This window comes from Palaemon carinicauda, chromosome 38, assembly GCF_036898095.1.
Source record: "Palaemon carinicauda isolate YSFRI2023 chromosome 38, ASM3689809v2, whole genome shotgun sequence".
Lineage (NCBI taxonomy): Eukaryota > Metazoa > Arthropoda > Malacostraca > Decapoda > Palaemonidae > Palaemon > Palaemon carinicauda.
In genome coordinates this window covers 61,189,460-61,208,473 of record NC_090762.1, presented here as the reverse complement: position 1 = coordinate 61,208,473, position 19,014 = coordinate 61,189,460, and the positions used below count along the sequence as shown (strand labels likewise).

The window sequence follows — 19,014 nt, the reverse complement described above, 5'->3', positions numbered from 1 at the left end:
ACCTTCTCGCGTCTGCCAGTTGAGGTGGTTCCTCCACCGATGCGACCCAGTGTGGGTTGCCAGCCGCACGTTGACGTTAAGCGACGCTCGGAGGTGGTTGTTGACGTTCAGGACGTTCAACAACCAGCAGAGGTGACTTGTTTTGACGCAGTGCGTCAACCTCAGCAACCCGGTAGGGTGTTGACTGCACAACCCAGACGGTCTAGACAGTCTCGGGTTGACGCTGTGCTTCCTCGCGCACCCATGGTTGTTGACAGTTCACAGACTGTGCAGCAGTTCCATGATGTTGCGTCCGGCTCCGTCACGCATGCACCAGTGCGACCGGACTCAGCGAGCCAGACGTTGCCCACTCCGTTGCCGTTTCCTCATCAGTTTTCGGATGAGGAACCCTCTGATGACGTTGCTGAACAACAAGACAATCAGCCCCCAGAATAGATCAAGCCCTGCTATCCATCCAGAAGATGCTGAAGAAGGAACGCTGCTCAGTCAGGCTGTGGATGAGTCTGGTAGGGACGCTGTCATCCGTGGAACAATTTGTGTCACTAGGAAGACTACACCTCCGTCCTCTTCAATACCATCTAGCTTTTCACTGGAAAAAGGACAAGACGCTAGAAGCGGTCTCGATCCCGGTTTCCGAAAAGATAAAGTCTTGTCTGACTTGGTGGAAGGACAATATCAACCTAAGAGAGGGTCTTCCCCTGGCTGTTCAGACTCCCAACCACATTCTCTTCTCGGACGCATCGGACGTGGGCTGGGGCGCGACACTAGACGGTCGGGAATGCTCAGGACTGTGGAACTCGAGTCAGAGGAGCATGCATATCAACTGCAAGGAGCTGTTGGCAGTACATCTGGCCTTGAAAAGCTTCAAGTCTCTCCTTCGAGGCAAAGTGGTGGAAGTTAACTCGGACAACACCACGGCCTTGGCGTACATCTCCAAACAAGGAGGTACCCACTCACTGACGTTGTACGAGATCGCAAGGGACCTGCTCATCTGGTCAAAAGGTCAAGACATCTCCCTAGTAACGAGGTTCATCCAAGGCGACTTGAACGTCATAGCAGATTGTCTCAGTCGGAAAGGGCAAGTAATTCCAACCGAATGGACCCTCCACAAGGATGTGTGCAAGAGACTTTGGGCCACTTGGGGTAAACCATCCATAGATCTCTTTGCAACCTCGCTGACCAAGAGGCTTCCAATCTATTGCTCTCCAGTCCCGGACCCAGCAGCAATACATATAGATGCTTTCCTCCTAGATTGGTCACATCTGGATCTCTACGCATTCCCACCGTTCAAGATTGTCAACAAGGTACTGCAGAAGTTCGCATCTCACGAAGGGACAAGGTTGACGTTAGTTGCTTCCCTCTGGCCCGCGAGAGAATGGTTCACCGAGATACTTCGATGGTTAGTAGACGTTCCCAGAAGTCTTCCTCTAAGGGTAGACCTTCTACGTCAGCCACACGTAAAGAAGGTACTCCAAAGCCTCCACGCTCTTCGTCTGACTGCCTTCAGACTATCAAAAGACTCTCGAGAGCTAGAGGCTTTTCGAAGGAAGCAGCCAGTGCGATTGCTAGAGCAAGGAGAGCGTCTTCCATTAGAGTCTACCAATCGAAGTGGGAAGTCTTCCGAGACTGGTGCAAGTCAGTTTCTGTATCCTCGACCAGTACCTCTGTAGCTCAAATAGCTGATTTTCTCTTATACCTGAGAAAAGGACGATCCCTTTCAGCTCCCACTATCAAGGGCTACAGAAGCATGTTGGCATCGGTCTTCCGGCATAGAGGCTTAGATCTTTCCAAACATAAAGATCTGCAAGACCTCCTTAAGTCTTTTGAGACCACCAAGGAGCGTCGTTTGGCTACCCCTGGATGGAATTTAGACGTGGTACTAAGATTCCTCATGTCAGACAGGTTGGAGCCGTTACAATCAGCCTCCCTGAAAGATCTCACTCTTAAGACTCTTTTCCTGGTATGCTTAGCCTCGGCTAAAAGAGTCAGTGAGATTCATGCCTTCAGCAAGAACATCGGATTTTCGTCGGAAAAAGCCACTTGTTCGCTGCAACTTGGTTTTCTAGCCAAAAATGAGCTGCCTTCTCGGCCTTGGCCTAAATCTTTCGATATTCCCAGCTTATCGGAGATCGTAGGCAATGAACTAGAAAGAGTCTTATGCCCTGTTAGAGCTCTTAAGTTCTATTTAAAGCGTACTAAACCTTTACGAGGCCAATCTGAAGCTTTATGGTGTTCAGTTAAGAAACCATCCTTGCCTATGTCAAAGAATGCTTGGTCAGACTTTATCAGATTGTTAATACGAGAAGCTCATTCACATCTGAGTGAGGAAGACCGAACTTTGCTTAAGGTGAAGACGCACGAAGTTAGAGCTGTAACAACTTCCGTGGCCTTTAAGCAAAATATATCTCTGCAAAGTATAATGGACGCAACCTATTGGAGAAGCAAGTCAGTGTTCGCGTCATTTTACTTGAAAGATGTCCAGTCTCTTTACGAGGACTGCTACACACTGGGACCATTCGTAGCAGCGAGTGCAGTAGTGGGTGAGGGCTCAACCACTACAATTCCCTAATTCCTTATCCTTTTAATCTGTCTCTTGAAATGTTGTTTTTTTTTTTTCTTATGGGTTGTCCGGAAGGCTAAGAAGCCTTTCGCATCCTGGTTGATTTGGCGGGTGGTCAAAGTCATTTCTTGAGAGCGCCTAGATTAGGGGTTTGATGAGGTCCTGTTGTATGGGTTGCAACCCTTGATACTTCAGCTCCTAGGGGTCGATCAGCATCCTAAGAGGATCGCGAGGCTCCGTAAGGAAGACGTACTTAAAAGGCAGAGTAATTGTTCAAGTCGACTTCCTTACCAGGTACCTATTTATTTTGTGTTTTGTTATTTTGATAACTTCTAAAATGAAATAAAAAACTCTTAGCTCATAAAATGTAAACATATATTACTGGTCTCTACCCACCATCCTGGGTGTGAATCAGCTATATATTCACCGGCTAAGTTAAATATTTAAAAATGATATTTTAATTATAAAATAAATTTTTGAATATACTTACCCGGTGAATATATAAATTAAATGACCCTCCCTTCCTCCCCAATAGAGACGCAGTGGGACGAGGAAAAAATTGAGTCTTTGTTTACATAAGAGCTGGGTATCTGGTCGACAGATGGCGCTGTTGGGCACACCCGCAACTTGTGTAGCGATCGCTGGCGAGTTTTTTCCGTAGAGTTTGTCTGTCGAGCAACAGAGTTGCAGCTATATATTCACCGGGTAAGTATATTCAAAAATTTATTTTATAATTAAAATATAATTTTTCTTATTTTTATGGTATGTCATAAGAACTGCTTTTGTTTCTGAATTTTGTATTTGAAAAAGAATCCTCTCTATTTCTCCATATTTTTTTTTATGAAAATAAATATAGGTGATAAAATCTAATATATATGTATTCCATGTGATTGGGAATGTTGAAATATATTGGTTCTCTGTCCAGGTGGGCAATGGTATGAAGGTGCTGATAAAGAGTAGCCAAAGATACCCCCATTATGACCCAATAAAAACAATCATGTATGATTTTCTGATACTGTTTATTAAAATAATTTATTACAATTAACAAAAGTTTAGAAATTTTGATATTTTATGAACAATTGGATTAGAAACTTTTTTTTTTATTTGTGAGAAAAAATGCTTCAGATAAAGTATGTACAATATTGTACATTAGTTAGAGTAAGAATATTTTTGTTGTAATTGATTTAACAGAAGAACATGACACTATGATGAATATTAACAGATCCAGAGAACTATTCCTGGGGTGAAAACTATGCTGGGTCATCTGGTTTGCAGTCACCACTACCACGTCCCCATGAAGTGGGATGGCCTGGAGGTACTATTGACCAGTTGGAGATAGATCGGTGTGACCAACAGTTAACTTTCTTTCCTTTGTTGGCAAATCCCAAGGAATATATACCAGATGCTGTAGATTTAACAAAAGACAAGGAAGCCAGGTTTGAAACTTTTTGTTTTTTAGAATTTTATGAAATGTTAATCACTACATTTAAGATAATTAATTGAGCTTTAGGTGGATAGTCCTTAAAAATAAAAGTTAATGTAAAATTAGAGTTGATACTTTCTTTTGTAATCAAAAGTTAATATAATTCCTAATGACAAAAAAGCCTAAAGAATGTCTCATGAATGGGCAGGTGAGGAAAACAAATTCCCATCATTTTACATGTGTAATTATTTTTATTTCAGAGACTATTGGTTATCATGTTTTGAAGGTTCCTTGAGCAGCTTTGTGAATCGTGCTATTTCATCTCAACCTAATAGTCCTGACAGTGTTGAAAGAGCAAATAAGTTTAGAGACAAGTATATACAGCGGCTCCACAACCTGAAAAATCATCCCTTGTGAGTATGGTATAAAAATGGTCACCTTTTGCTTAATTATTTTGTATTTAAGATAAATACTGGTATGTCCTTAGTGTTTAGAGCACAGTGATAGGTCAATTTCATATTGTATCAGTAATAAGATTACTTGGAGGGTTATTGGTATATGAAGAAAACCCCTTTGGATTTTTTTCAAGAATTTTATTATGGTGATGTTGATGTTTTGCAGTGCTTATGGAAATCTTACTGTGAGGAGTTTACTAGATATGAGGGAACATTGCCTTATCGAATTTGACTTCCCAGACCCATATTTACAACAAAAGAAGGTAAGTGGGTCAATGCACTTTGTATGAATTTACTCTTTGTACCATATTTGTTTAACAGTTCATTGGTTATGTTGTTCAGTACTATATTATACAATACAGTAATACCATGGTTTATGAGTAACTTAGAATACGAGCATGAAATTTTGATAATGTATAAAAGCATTGTATCAGTCTTTGAGCAAAAACTCCCCACCATTTGCTCATTTTTTGTGGACAAGTATGAACGAGACTAGCATGAAGTTAGTCAATTGGTACTATGTGAGTTATTACAGTATTTTCATGTCATTTTTAAAGAAAAGGCAAAAACAATTGTCTCTAGATAGGAGCCTTGTCAAAATTGAAAGTAAAAGTAAAAAACAGAGGAGTCAATGTCCATAAAACATAAATTTAAGTGATTCAGTCAGTGATAATGAATGCCATTCAAGAGAGAGAACTCAATATTTTACCCAAAGTTTTCTTTGGGGGAGATTCTCCCTTCAAGTAGTAACCACCACCTCCTCCTCAGCCAAGACTCTCCTCAAAGATAAAGTGAGTTAATTTGTCAATTAGGGTTGTGTTGGCTGTATGGTAACGTCCCTGACTTGTGATCGCCAGACTGGGGTTTGAGTCCCTCTCAAACTCATAAGTTCCTTTGGTAGCTGCAACCTCACCATCTGCGTGAGCTAAGGATGGGGCTTTGGGGGAGCCTGTAGGTCTATCTGCTGAGTCATCAGCAGCCATTGCCTGGCCATTCTTGGTCCTAGCTTGGGTGGAGGGGACTTGGGGACTGGTCATATATAAACTAAAAAGAAACATGTCAGCCTGTTCAACATAAAACAATTTTTTGCAAGTTTGAACTTTTGAAGTTCTGCCAATTCAACTATTCGATTAGGAAAATAATTTAACAAAGTTCTGCCAATTCAACTATTCGATTAGGAAAATAATTTAACAACTTGGCCACGGCTGGAATAAAACTTCTAGAACAGTGTAGTATTAAGCATCACGATGAAAAGGCATGACTATTAGAATTAACTGCATACCTAATATAACAAACATGATAGTACTGTCTGGGAAGATCTGAATAAAATGGATGGTCTGAATTATGAGAAATCTTATGCAACATGAAAGTTATACTGAGAAAAATGTAGAAGTAAAACATAAGGTGGCAGAGGCAAAGAGAGTGGCTGACTGGAGGTGGGGTCAGGGATTGGGTCCTTCATATGAAGAGAATTAGGAGTAGTTTTGGAAAGAAGTGAAGATTGTAAGGAAGAGTGGATTGAGAAAGGAAGAGACAGTGAAGGATGAAAATGGAAGGTTGTTGAAAGGAGAGGAGGCAAGGAAAAGGTGGGCGGATTATTTTGAAAGGATACTAAATGTTAAAGATAATAGGGAGACAGATAGGATTACTGTTGCAGGTGTTGAGGTGCCAGTGATGAGAGCGAGATTACAAGAGAGGAAGTGAGGAGAGCACTAGATGAAACGAGAGCAGGAAAAGCACGTGGTATGGATGGTGTGAGGGCTGAGATGTTGAAGGAAGGGGGTTGCCTGTACTTGAATGGTTGTTGAGATTGTTTAATACAGTATATAATTTATGTTGTCAATGGTACCAGTGGACTGTGTGTATTGCTCCCCTATACAAGGGTAAAAGAGATGTGCATGAGTGTTGTAATTGAAGGGGGTAATAGTTTGTTGAGGTTGGTTGGAAGAGTATATGGTAGAGTGCTAATTAATAGGATTAATGATAATACAGAGGATGCAATCTTAGAAGTACAAGGTGGTTTAGAAGAGGTAGGGGATGTATGGATCTGATTTTTAGTGTTAGGCAGATATGCGAGAAATATTTAGCTAAAAGTAAGGTGGTGTATGTTGCATTCATGGATCTGGAGATAGCTTATGATAGAGTTGATAGGAAAGCTATGTGGAGTGTGATGAGGTTATATGAAATTGGTGGAAGGTTGTTGCAACCAGTGAAGAGTTTATACATAGGCAGCAAAGCATGTGTTACGATAGTAAATGAAATGAGCATTTGATTTCCAGTGAGAATGGTGCCGAGACAAGGAGGTGTGATGTCATCATGGTTGTTCAATTGTTTATTGATGGGGTTGTGAGAGAGGTGAATGCTCAAATGCTTGGTTGAGAATTGAGACATAAATGAGAGTGATCATGAGTGGGAGGTAAATTAGTTATTGTTTACAGATGATACTGTAGTGGTTGCAGACTTAGAGAAGCTGGGTCGATTAGTGACAGAGTTTGGGAAGGTGTGTCAGAGAAGGAAGCTGAGAGTTAATATGGTGGCCAATGTGGTAACATCCCTGACTGGTGAACGCCAGACTGGGGTTCGAGTCCAGCTCAAACCTGTTAGTTTCTTTGGTTGCTGCAATCTCACCATCCTTGTGAGCTAAGGATGGGAGGTTTGAGGAAGCTTATAGGTCTCTCTGCCAAGTCATCAGCAGCCATTGCCTGGCCCTCCTTGGTCCTAGCTTGGGTGAAGGGGCTTGGATGCAGATCATATGTATATATGGTCAGTCTCTAAGGCATTGTCCAGCTTGATAGGGCAATGTCACTGTTCCTTGCCTCTGCTATTTGTGAGGAGCCTTTAAACCTTTAAGAGCAAGGTTATGAGATGCACAAAAAGAGAGGGTGGTGCTAGGTTGACTGTTATGTTGAATGGAGAGTTATTAGAGGAAGTAGATCAGTTTAAGTACTTGTTGTTGCAAATAGTGGAGGGGAAGCAGATGTGTGTTAGTGAGTGAATGGAGAATGTAAAGTGTTGGGGGCAGTGAAGAAATAGTATAATATAGAGGGTTAAGAATGAATGTAAAGAAAGGGTTCCCTTTTCCTTTGGAGAGTTAGTAACAGAGCCATCTGGTTTAAATAAAGGAGGAACTGTTGTGTCTCTACCAAAGAGTACAGATTTAAGGGTAGCCTTACTATGTTCCTGGGTTGTACCAGAAAGGGTTTCTTTTATGGTTGAATTATATTCCTTTACAATTGAAGTATGAACTCTGAGCAATAGCTATTAACCCTAATAGTCTTTATTAAATGTCTTGATTTTTTTACTACAACTTTAACCAACAAATACAAAGTTGTGATTGATTACATCACGAATCAACAAATAAATATACCATATCATATGTTACTATCTTTTTGACAATACTAATGTATGATTTTTACTCCTTGTGGAAAGTCTTATTCCACTAGCAAATACAACCATATAAATCTAAGTAAAGACAATGAAATATAATTCACAATACTGTGGTAGTGTCCCTGACTGATGAACTCCAGACTGGGGTTAGTTTCTTTGGTTGCTGCAACCTTACCATCTTGTGAGTTAAGGATAGGAGGTTTGGGGAAGCCTATAGGTCTATTTGCTGAGCCATGAGCAGCCATTGCCTGGCCCTCCTTGGTCCTAGCTTGGGTGGAGAGAGGGCTTGGGCGCTGATAATATGTCTCTAGGTGCATTGTCCTGCTTAATATGGAAGTTTTACTGTCCCTTGCCTCTGCCATTCTTGAGTAACCTTTAAACCTTTAATTGTCAAGTACTGAATATTTGTTCAAGCATAACTTATTCAGTCTATCACATGTGTTTTCCACTGATACGCAGTCCTCTACACAATCTTAATCCAAGCTTTCTCTATTTCACGGTCACATAAATTAAAATCACCTTTTTATTCCTACTGGCTGCTTTACTTTAATAATTGCCAAAGGCTTGTTAACCTCACTATCACTGTAATTAGACTCCTGAAAGGGCCAATAAAGGTCTCTACCCATTGCACAACTCCTCTATCCTGACAAACACAAGCACACAAAACTTCATGTTGTCTTTCGACTTTCTATTCTTTACACACATTGCCATGTACAAACCAGCCAGCTTTGGGGTCACAAAAACAGGCAAATGAAAGTGAAGTCACCCCACAACATTGGTTCACCTTTGCATTCAAAACTTTCATTATAGCAGACTGAAGAGTAACAGATGGTTAATCATTATTATTATTACTAGCCAAGCTATAACCTTAGTTGGAAAAGCAGGATGCTATAAGCCTAAGGGCTCCAGCAGGGAAAAATAGGGATTATATAAAAAAAAAAGACTATTAGCTGACCATTAGTAAACCATGAATCCATGAGATCTAAACCAACAACTTTTATGGTCTGACCCTGAGCTTTGTTAACTTTCATAGCAAAACTTGATTTGATAGAAAATTTGATACATTTAAAACTAAACAGTAAATAAGATGGAATAAGAGGAATTCTAGGAATCGATACATTTATTGAAATTTAATGTTTATTATTTTTGCTTTAAGAACTTTCATAGAAAAACTTCATTTGATAGGAAATTTGAAATGTTCAAAACTAAACAGCAAATAGGATGAAATAAGAGGGATTCTAAGAATACATACATTTCTTGAAATTTACCATTTATTATTTTTGCTTTAATAAACACTGGCATTGATTTTACAACTGATAATTTGTTCAATTGCACAATCTTGGTCGCTCAAAATTTCTCAATAATATTATAGGAGATCCAGGCTTTAGACGAAGTAAGTGTAATGGTAGTCCCAGTGGATTAAGAGAATTCAAGAATTCGGTGGGATATTGCACAGCCTCTTCATCACTCAAGACTGAGTCAATGGATGAATAGATGGTTTCTGTGCCTGGAAATGCTTGAAGAAATTTAGAATTCAAAGTTTACAGTCATTTTTAGAGGCAAGTATCACTTGATCCTTGATTTTGTTATAATTACCATTATAAGCTATGTTGGTAAATACAGAATTGATAGATTTGTCTGTCATTTATACAGATACCACATGGTAGGATGATCTTGCTATCTATTTTGGGTGTGATCTCACCATTGTTGATCTTTAGTAGGCAATCACAACAATCTTGTCATTTTTGCTTGATAAATGAACTCGAATATGTTTCGTCAACTTGTGTTCTCTAATCAATAACTGACTGGACTTTAGACGCATTAATTTCATCTGCTTTAGTTCTGCTAGGTATTATGGGAATTGTCTGGCAAAAATCTCCAGCTAAAAGTATCATTACTCCCCCAACAACTTAAAACTACAATACTTCCAAAGTCTTTCATTGTCATATTCAAAGCTTCTAAGGCCCTTCAATATGACATTGTTACACTATCAACCAACATTGTCAGAATAGTGTAGTTCAGCTGTGCTAGACTGTATAGTAATATTACACTTGTGTACTTCGCATTTTGCTAAATCTAATGGAAGCTTGAATAACAAATGAGCTGTGTGTCCACCCTCAGAAGTGTAGAAGCGATGCTGGATGACTCCACGGCCATGGATGCTTGCTTTTGTGAACAATCTTTTGCCAAGATCAAATTATTGGTCTCAACCACTTGACTTGCCAATGCAAGGTAGGACAATTGTAACCAAGCAATTGTTCTGTAACTGACATACAAACCACGCTATTTAATAGGGGTATTACTTTCGGCATAGCTGAAATGACGAGCCATTAGAATTTTAATGAGGGTTTACTACCCCATCGCTAGTTAGCGGGGGTAGGCAGGGGAGCTTGCTTAACCCCCCCCCCCACTCACACACACCTGTGCTTGAGCTCACTTTGCTCTCAGCTCGGATGGTAGACGGACGTGTCCTCTCTCTCCTCGCCTCTCTCTTGGCAGCCATTAATGCTTTTTTGCTTTTTCTTTGACAGGTTTGAGTGTGAAGTTGGCCTCTGCGACTATGCGCACCTGTCTTGGATTACCCGACCGCCCCTGCAGAACATTCATGTCGGCGGTCGAGACAGACCCTCACACCCTTTGCCCTTACTGTAGAGGCCAACGGTATGATAGTGGTGATAAGTGTGGTGAGTGTAGGGAGTGGTCTACCTCCCAGTGGGAGAGGTTTTCTCGGCGACGTAAGAAGAAGTCCAGGCGGTATATTTCTCCTTCGAAGGTTTCTTTGAAAGGAGAAAATCCCAAGGACACTTCTTCTGTTGCCCAAAGCTCCCGCTCGATCGGTCTCTTTCGAGAGACCGTCGAGTGGTAGCGTAGACCGTGGTTCTGTTTCCCAAACTCAGGGTTCGATAGATGGCGTTGCCTCCCCTAGTGAGGCAGCTCCACCTCTCCCCCCAGGGGAGGATATATCACTAACTAATTTGTTTCAGCTTTGGTCTTCCTTGGGGCTCGAGGGTTTACCCTCCAAAGAAGCTCTACTTGACATCATCCGATTGGGTGCCGCTGTCAAGCAATCGCCGACTTTGGCAGAGGTTGATCCTCTGTCAATTGTCGACGTTGTGGCGTCAGAGGTATCTAATGCGGTATCTCCTAATACTTCTCTGAAGGCTTAGTTTCTCCCGTTCCTGCACAACCTACGAGGGAGAAACTAAGTCGAACAGTCTCTCCTGCCGGTGATTCTCCCCCTCGGGGGAGTTCACTTACAGAGACTCCTCTTCGGAGGACTGCAGAAGGTCAGCTTGCTGATCCAACGGCCCCCAGAGGGCACATCCGTCGCAAGGCTCGCCTTCCTCTTCGCCGGAGAGGCCTTCCTTCACCTTATAAATCGGTGAGGAGGCGCCTCTTCGTTTCATCATCGTCGTTGCAGTCCGCCGCAGAGGAGCTTCGTCAGCGTTCACCGACTGTTCCTGCTATGGTCCTGGACCTCTTAGCGGATCGTTCACGATCCCCTTCGGTGGAAGGTCATCCTTTCGAAGGGCACGCCGACCTTCCACCCGACAGACCTGCTGACCTGCCGTCGCCGTTCCTGGCAGCTGATGCGCTTTACGCGCCAACGAATCCTGACTATCATGCTAGTCAGGCACCGATCCTTATTACGGGGCAACAAGGGCGTACGCGCCATTGCGCACATACGTCCCTTACGCGCCATGATGGTCATGCGTGCCAACGTTCTCCTGTGCGCAAGGCTTTGCCTGAGGTAGCGCGCAGTGGCGCGCTATCAACCTCCTGTGCGCCAGCAACCCCTTGCGCGCCAGCAACCCCCTGCGCGTCAGCGCTCTCCTACTCAGAATCCGGGAGTAGCGGACCCTCGGTTTGACTCCTTCACGATTTCGAGTCTCCGTTCTGTAACAGATGACCCAGACCATCTCCTACTATGCCCAGTAAGGAGTTTGAGGCTATATCTCAAAAGAACAGGTGCAGTTCGTCCTCAGGTGCCAGCGTTATTTGTTAGCACAGGGAGGACTAAGAGGAGGGTCACCAAGAACACCATCTCTGCATGGATTCGTAGGGTGATTCATCTGTCCCTGAATCCAGACCCTCCTCCGTCACGTCGCCCTAGAGCACAGGATGTCAGGGGCGTAGCTACGTCCCTGGCCTTCAAAAAGAATTTCTCAGTGACGCAGGTTCTTCAAGCTGGGGTGTGGAAGCGTCAGACGACCTTCACAGCCCACTACATACAAGACGTGACCCACAGGAGGCTCGATACGTACTCTATCAGCCCTGTGGTGGCTGCACAACAGCTGGTTTAAACCTCAAGCTCCTTATTGGACAAGTAGCAGAAGGTTGAGGGCATTGTTACCCGGTCTTAGTCTGCATGAATGAAAAGGTTTGTCTGGCCCTTATTCTTTTCTTCATCTTCCCCTCCCTTGGTGAAAGCAGCATCCTGGGTTCTCTGCATAGCTGACCTCAAACCACTGCAGGTAAACCATGTTTCCTTGTGTTCTAGTATTAAGCTAATACTGTCACGTCCCCATACCCTGACGAGGTGGTACAGTATTGGGAGAGTCCTAGCCTAAAGTTTCCATCTAAAGAACTTCAGGTCAACTTCCTAGGACGAGTCACACTTCATTATACCTTCACACACAGCTTGCGTAGGCCGCAGCCCTTGTGTAGCAAGATTCTAGCAAGGTGCAGGGACTCCTTATTTTTGAGTGCTGACACTCAAATAACGAGCCCCCGGGCAAAGCCAAAAAGCCAGTACTGGCTGGGACGTCCATCCTTCCTAATGGGTGAGTCACCCTTATTAAATAGCGTGGTTTGTATGTCAGTTACGGAACAAATGACATTCGTAGATGATTTGTATTTTTCCTAACTATACAAACCTTAGCTATTTAATCAAACTTGCCCGCCAGCCCCATCCCCCTTGAAGTCCTACCTCCAAGCTAAGTGAGCTCAAGCCCAGTTGTGTGTGAGAGGGGGAGGGGGGGGTTTAGCAAGCTACCCTGTCTACCCCCGCTAACTAGCAATGGGGTAGTAAACCCTCGTTAAAATTTTAATGGCTCGTCATTTCAGCTACGCTGAAAGTAATACCCCTATTAAATAGGTAAGGTTTGTATAGTTAGGAAATTTTCAATATTAAACTTACCCGATAATCATGTAGCTGTCAACTCCGTTGCCCGACAGAATTCTATGGAGGGATACGCCAGCTATCACAATACTAGAAGGGGGTGTACTTACCAGCGCCACCTGTGGCCAGGTACTCAAGTACTTCTTGTTGACACCTCCTCAATTATTCCTCTGTCGTGCTTCCGGCAAGACGTTCTGGGATACGCTTATGATCTTCGAGTTTTTTCACGGCTAATTGGTGAAGTATTCTCTCAGATTTCGGCTGTCGCTTTACTTGAAACCTTCTTATATTAGCTAGATAGCTTTTATATAGTCCTGATTAATGGTTAACGATCTTTTGCTTGATTTTGGAACCCCCTTTGGCTAACTCTTTGGATTCAAGATGTCTGACATTTCGCAAGCCCCCTCCCATAGACGATGTAGGTCTTGCAATAGGCGTATTCCGAAGGCCTCGGTAGATCCTCACACCGCTTGTTCTGACTGTAGGGACAGACCCTGTCAGTTAGAAAATCGATGTGAGGAATGCGCCGGACTTTCGGAACTGGAATTTGTCCGTCTTTTGAAATATTCAACTAAGTTAGAGAGAGGTAGAGTTAGGAGGAGTTCTTCTCACTCTTCACTTTTTTCCTCACCTCATGATCCCCTACCTTTTCCTACCCCTGTAGTGGCTACCCCCGAACCTACTGTTTGCCCTCCGCCTGATATGTCTGTTGTTTTGCGTGCTATTCAGGCCTTAGGCGATAAAGTAGAGTCAGTGGTAAGTGATCATAAGTCTCTGATGGCCGAAGTCAAGGAACTTAAGGTCAAGAGTGCAGTGGGTGGAATTAGTGCCAGTGCTGTGACGAGTGCTAGTGTCAGTGCAGTGCCAAGTGCTAGTGTCAGTGCCAGTGTGGTGCGTGAGGATACTTCTGTGCGAGCCAGTCGTCCTCCCAGTCCGGGACCTCTTGCAAGCTCCCAAGCCCAGGGGAGAAGCAATGTCGAAGGGCATAAGGGTTCGGCAGGCCTTGTTAGGCGCACAGAAGTATCCTCGGTGGTTGCGGGCGTGTCTTCCAAAGACCGTCACTCCCACCTGCAGACGATTGAGCCCGTCTTTTTCTCGTCCGCTGATCAACTGTCAGGGAAGAAACGTTGGTCTCAGGTCTCGAGACCACTTAAACGCAGAGTCCAGTCCGCGAGTGCTCAGCCAGGTTGCAGTCATTGGCTCAGCTCTGACTCGCCGCAGTCATCTGTCGACTGCACTCCGCCCAAGAGGAGTAAGGTTCTGCCACAACAGAGCTCGACTGTTAAGGCTTTACCTCAGCCTACTGTAGTTTCTGCCGACCCTAAGTGGACTCTACTACAGTCCATGCAAGCACAGCTTTCGGACTTGATGCGTGAGTGTCGGGCTGAGAGTGTTGCGCCTCCGCCTCCGCCTACACTCCCTCCGCCTGCGCTCGCTCCGCCTGCGCTCGCTCCGCCTGATCGCAGTACCACCTGCCAGGCGTACGATGTTGAGCCACGTTCTGAGTTTGCTGTTCCCAGTGGTGTTCAGCCTCCGCCTTCTTTAAGGCAACCTTTACAATGGGATCAGGAGGATTATACCTCTCTTCCTCCGCCTCCACTTGCTGCTCCACCAGTGGTGCAACTCTCGGTTGAGGTACAACAACCTCTCCCGTCCATGAGTCAGTCTCCTCAGCTCTCGCTGCAGCGAGCTCAACCCTCTACAAGGCAAGCACCACTACACCTTGGCCTTGCGCCTCAGGAGCCTCAGCTTGCGAGACATTTACCTTGTTCTGCGCAGCCTCAACCTCATCGCGCTCCGCTCACACCACAGGAACAGGAACTTGCTACTCCGCTTCCGCCAACCGCTCAGCAAGCGCAACCCTTGGGTTCAACCACTCATGCTAGGAGTCAGCCTCCTCCACCCATGCGCCTTCCTTCTGCTTCGTCTTTTATTCAGCCTTTGCAGTCTGAGCCTCAGGTTTTCCCTCAACAGTTACTTGAAGAGGAAACCACTAATATTGTTCCTACTCGTTCTGACTCTGCTGTTCAGCATTCTTGTCCGATCTCTTCGCTACACTCGGGTGATGAGGCGTCTGATGATGAGGAGGCACACCTGGATCCCTCGTCAGACGTGGATGAATCCAAGCCTTCTCCACAGTCTATTGACTTTCGTAAGGTCTTGGCTCTGCTTAGGGAGGTTTACCCAGACCACTTTGTCTCTGCTATTCCCCGCTCTCCGCCATCTGAGTTTTCGCTGGGCATACAACAAGCTAAGTCCACCTATACTAAGCTAGTCCTAGCAAGGTCCTCTAAGAGAGCGTTAAGGATCTTAGGGGAGTGGCTGCAGTCTAAGCAACACCTTGGCAAAACTTCTTTCATGTTCCCTCCGACTAAGCTCACTTCGAAAGCGAGCGTTTGGTATGCCACAGGAGAAGCACCAGGCTTGGGAGTACCTGCCTCTGCCCAGGCTGACTTCTCAAGTCTGGTAGACTCGCCTCGGAGAACTGCAATGAGGCGCTCTAAGGTTTGCTGGACCTTCTCAGACCTTGATCACTTACTGAAGGGAGTATTTAGAGCATTTGAGATGTTCAACTTTTTAGACTGGTGCCTGGGGGCCCTCAGCAAGAAGACCTCTCCTGCGGACAAGGATTCTGCCATGCTATTAATGTCCTGCATGGATAAGGCCATTAGGGATGGATCTGGTGAGCTTGCGTCGATGTTTGTATCAGGGGTTTTGAAGAAAAGGGAACAGCTGTGTACCTTCCTTTCCTCCAGCATTACACCTTGTCAAAGGTCACAACTCCTTTTTGCTCCGCTCTCGAAGTTCCTCTTCCCCGAAGAGCTGGTTAAGGACTTGTCTGCTGCCCTGATACAAAAGGACACACACGATCTTGTAGCCTCATCGGCTCGTAAGTCTAAGGTTGCTACCTCAGTCCCCAAGACTTATCGCTCCCCAGTGGCTGATACCCCTGCTACGAGGTTCATACCGCCCTTTCGTGGTAGAGCCCCCAGCCGAGGAAGCTCCCGTCCAGACTCTTACAGGAGCAAGTCTAGGAAAGGCTCCAAGACATCTAAAGGAAAAAACTGACTCTCCGCATCTCCAGACAGCAGTAGGAGCCAGACTCAAGATCTTCTGGCGAGCCTGGGAGAAGAGAGGTGCAGACGCCCAGTCTGTCAGTTGGCTGAGGGACGGTTACAGGATTCCATTCTGCCTCAAACCACCTCTGACCACATCTCCCATCAACCTCTCTCCCAACTACAAAGAAGAGGACAAGAGGCTAGCATTGCACCAGGAGGTGTCGCTACTTGTGCAGAAGAAGGCAGTGGTTATAGTCCGGGACCATCAATCCCCGGGCTTCTACAACCGTCTCTTTCTTGTGGCCAAGAAGACAGGAGGTTGGAGACCGGTGCTGGACGTCAGCGCGCTCAACGGGTATGTCACCAAGCAGACGTTCACGATGGAGACGACGAAGTCGGTCCTAGCAGCGGTCAGACAGGAGGACTGGATGGTCTCGTTGGACTTGAAAGATGCATACTTTCACGTTCCTATTCATCCAGACTCCCAACCTTTCCTGAGATTCGTTTTTGGAAAGGTTGTCTACCAATTCCAAGCCCTGTGTTTTGGCCTAAGCACAGCTCCTATGGTGTTCACTCATCTGATGAGGAATATAGCAAAATTCCTACACTTATCGGACATCAGAGCCTCCCTCTACTTAGACGACTGGCTGTTGAGAGCCTCCACGAGTCGTCGCTGTCTGGAGAATCTCAACTGGACTTTGGACTTAATCAGACAACTGGGTCTGTTAGTCAACATAGAAAAGTCTCAGCTCATTCCCTCCCAATCCATTGTGTACCTGGGAATGGAGATTCGGAGTCAGGATTTTCGGGCTTTTCCATCGGCCCCCAGGATAAGCCAAGCCCTAGAGTGCATCATGAGCATGCTGAAGAGGAGCAGTTGCTCGGTGAGACAGTGGATGAGTCTCACAGGGACCCTTTCATCACTGGCCCTGTTCGTCGAGCTAGGGAGACTCCACCTCCGCCCTCTTCAATTCCATCTTGCAGCTCATTGGGACAAGGGTTCGACTCTCGAAGCAGTCTCTATCCCAATCACCCAAGAGATGAAGACCACTCTCCTGTGGTGGAAGAACAATCTCCTTCTCAGGGAGGGCCTATCGTTGGCTATTCAGACCCCCAATCTTCATCTCTTCTCAGATGCATCGGACTCGGGCTGGGGTGCGACCTTGAACGGACGGGAATGCTCGGGAACGTGGAACGAGGAACAGGGATTGCTCCACATCAACTGCAAGGAGCTACTAGCAGTTCATTTAGCCCTGCTGAACTTCAAGTCCCTCCTGCTAGGCAAAGTGGTGGAGGTGAACTCAGACAACACCACAGCCTTGGCTTACATCTCCAAGCAAGGAGGGACCCATTCGAGGAGCCTATTCGAGATCGCAAGGGACCTCCTCATTTGGTCAAGAGGTCTAAACCTCACTGGTCACGAGGTTCATTCAGGGCAATATGAACGTCTCAGCAGATCGCCTAAGCAGAAGGAATCAGGTCATTCCCACGGAATGGACCCTCCACAAGAGTGTGTGCAACAGACTTTGGACCTTGTGGGGTCAACCTACCATAGATCTGTTTGCCACCTCCATAACCAAGAGACTTCCGCTGTACTGTTCCCCTGTTCCAGACCCTGCAGCAGTTCATGTGGATGCTTTTCTACTGAACTGGTCCCATCTCGACCTTTACGCATTCCCACCGTTCAAGATAATAAACAAAGTTCTGCAGAAATTCATCTCGCACGAAGGGACACGGCTGACGCTGGTTGCTCCCCTTTGGCCTGCAAGAGAATGGTTCACAGAGGTACTTCAATGGCTAGTCGACATCCCCAGGACTCTACCTCTAAGAGTGGACCTTCTACGTCAACCTCACGTAGACAGGTTGCACCCAAACCTCCACGCTCTTCGGCTGACTGCCTTCAGACTGTCGAAAGATTCGCTAGAGCTAGAGGCTTTTCGAAGGAGGCAGCCAGTGCGATTGCCAGAGCAAGAAGGGTTTCCACTCGTAGAGTCAACCAATCTAAGTGGGCAGTCTTCCGAAGCTGGTGTAGAGCCAATTCAATATCCTCTACCAATACCTCTGTGACCCAAATAGCTGACTTCCTTCTACATCTTAAGAATGAGAGATCCCTTTCAGCCCCTACGATTAAAGGGTATAGGAGTATGTTGGCTTCAGTTCTCCGCCACAGAGGTTTGGACCTTTCTTCCAACAAGGACCTTCAAGACATTCTTAAGTCTTTTGAGACGTCTAAAGAGCGTCGTCTATCCACTCCAGGCTGGAACCTAGACGTAGTCTTAAGGTTCCTTATGTCATCTAGGTTCGAACCTCTCCAGTCAGCTTCCTTCAAGGACCTTACCCTCAAGACTCTTTTTCTCGTCTGCCTTGCAACAGCTAAGAGAGTCAGTGAGGTTCATGCCTTCAGCAAGAACATTGGTTTCACGACCGAATCTGCAACATGTTCTTTTCAGCTCGGATTCCTAGCAAAGAACGAACTTCCTTCACGTCCTTGGCCTAGATCGTTTGAAATACCTAGCCTCTCCAACATGGTAGGTAACGAACTAGAGAGAGTTCTTTGCCCTGTCAGAGCTCTCAAATATTATCTTAAGAGGTCTAAACCTATTCGAGGACAGTCAGAAGCCTTATGGTGTGCCATCAAGAAACCTTCGAGGCCCATGTCCAAGAACGGGGTTTCGTATTATATAAGGCTTCTGATTAGAGAAGCCCATTCTCACTTAAAGGAGGAAGACCTTGCATTGCTGAAGGTAAGGACCCACGAAGTAAGAGCCGTAGCTACTTCGATGGCCTTTAATAAAAACCGTTCTCTGCAGAGCATAATGGATGCAACCTATTGGAGGAGCAAGTCAGTGTTTGCATCATTTTATCTTAAAGATGTCCAGTCTCTTTACGAGAACTGCTACACCCTGGGACCATTCGTAGCAGCGAGTGCAGTAGTAGGTGAGGGCTCAGCCACTACATTCCCTTAATCCCATAACCTTTTTTAACCTTTCTCTTGAATGCTTTTATTG

The 19,014-nt window shown here is 45.2% G+C and overlaps 1 protein-coding gene across 1 annotated transcript in view; it reads left to right on the top strand.

Annotated features, from left to right (window-relative positions):
- The window catches only part of LOC137630667 (4'-phosphopantetheine phosphatase), a 110,955-nt gene that overhangs the window by 45,300 nt on the left and 46,641 nt on the right, over positions 1–19,014 (top strand). The window contains exons 9-11 of the mRNA XM_068362281.1: positions 3,783–3,996; positions 4,244–4,396; positions 4,605–4,701. Coding sequence (XP_068218382.1) covers positions 3,783–3,996; positions 4,244–4,396; positions 4,605–4,701 — 464 coding nt within the window. The remainder of the gene's footprint in view (positions 1–3,782; positions 3,997–4,243; positions 4,397–4,604; positions 4,702–19,014) is intronic.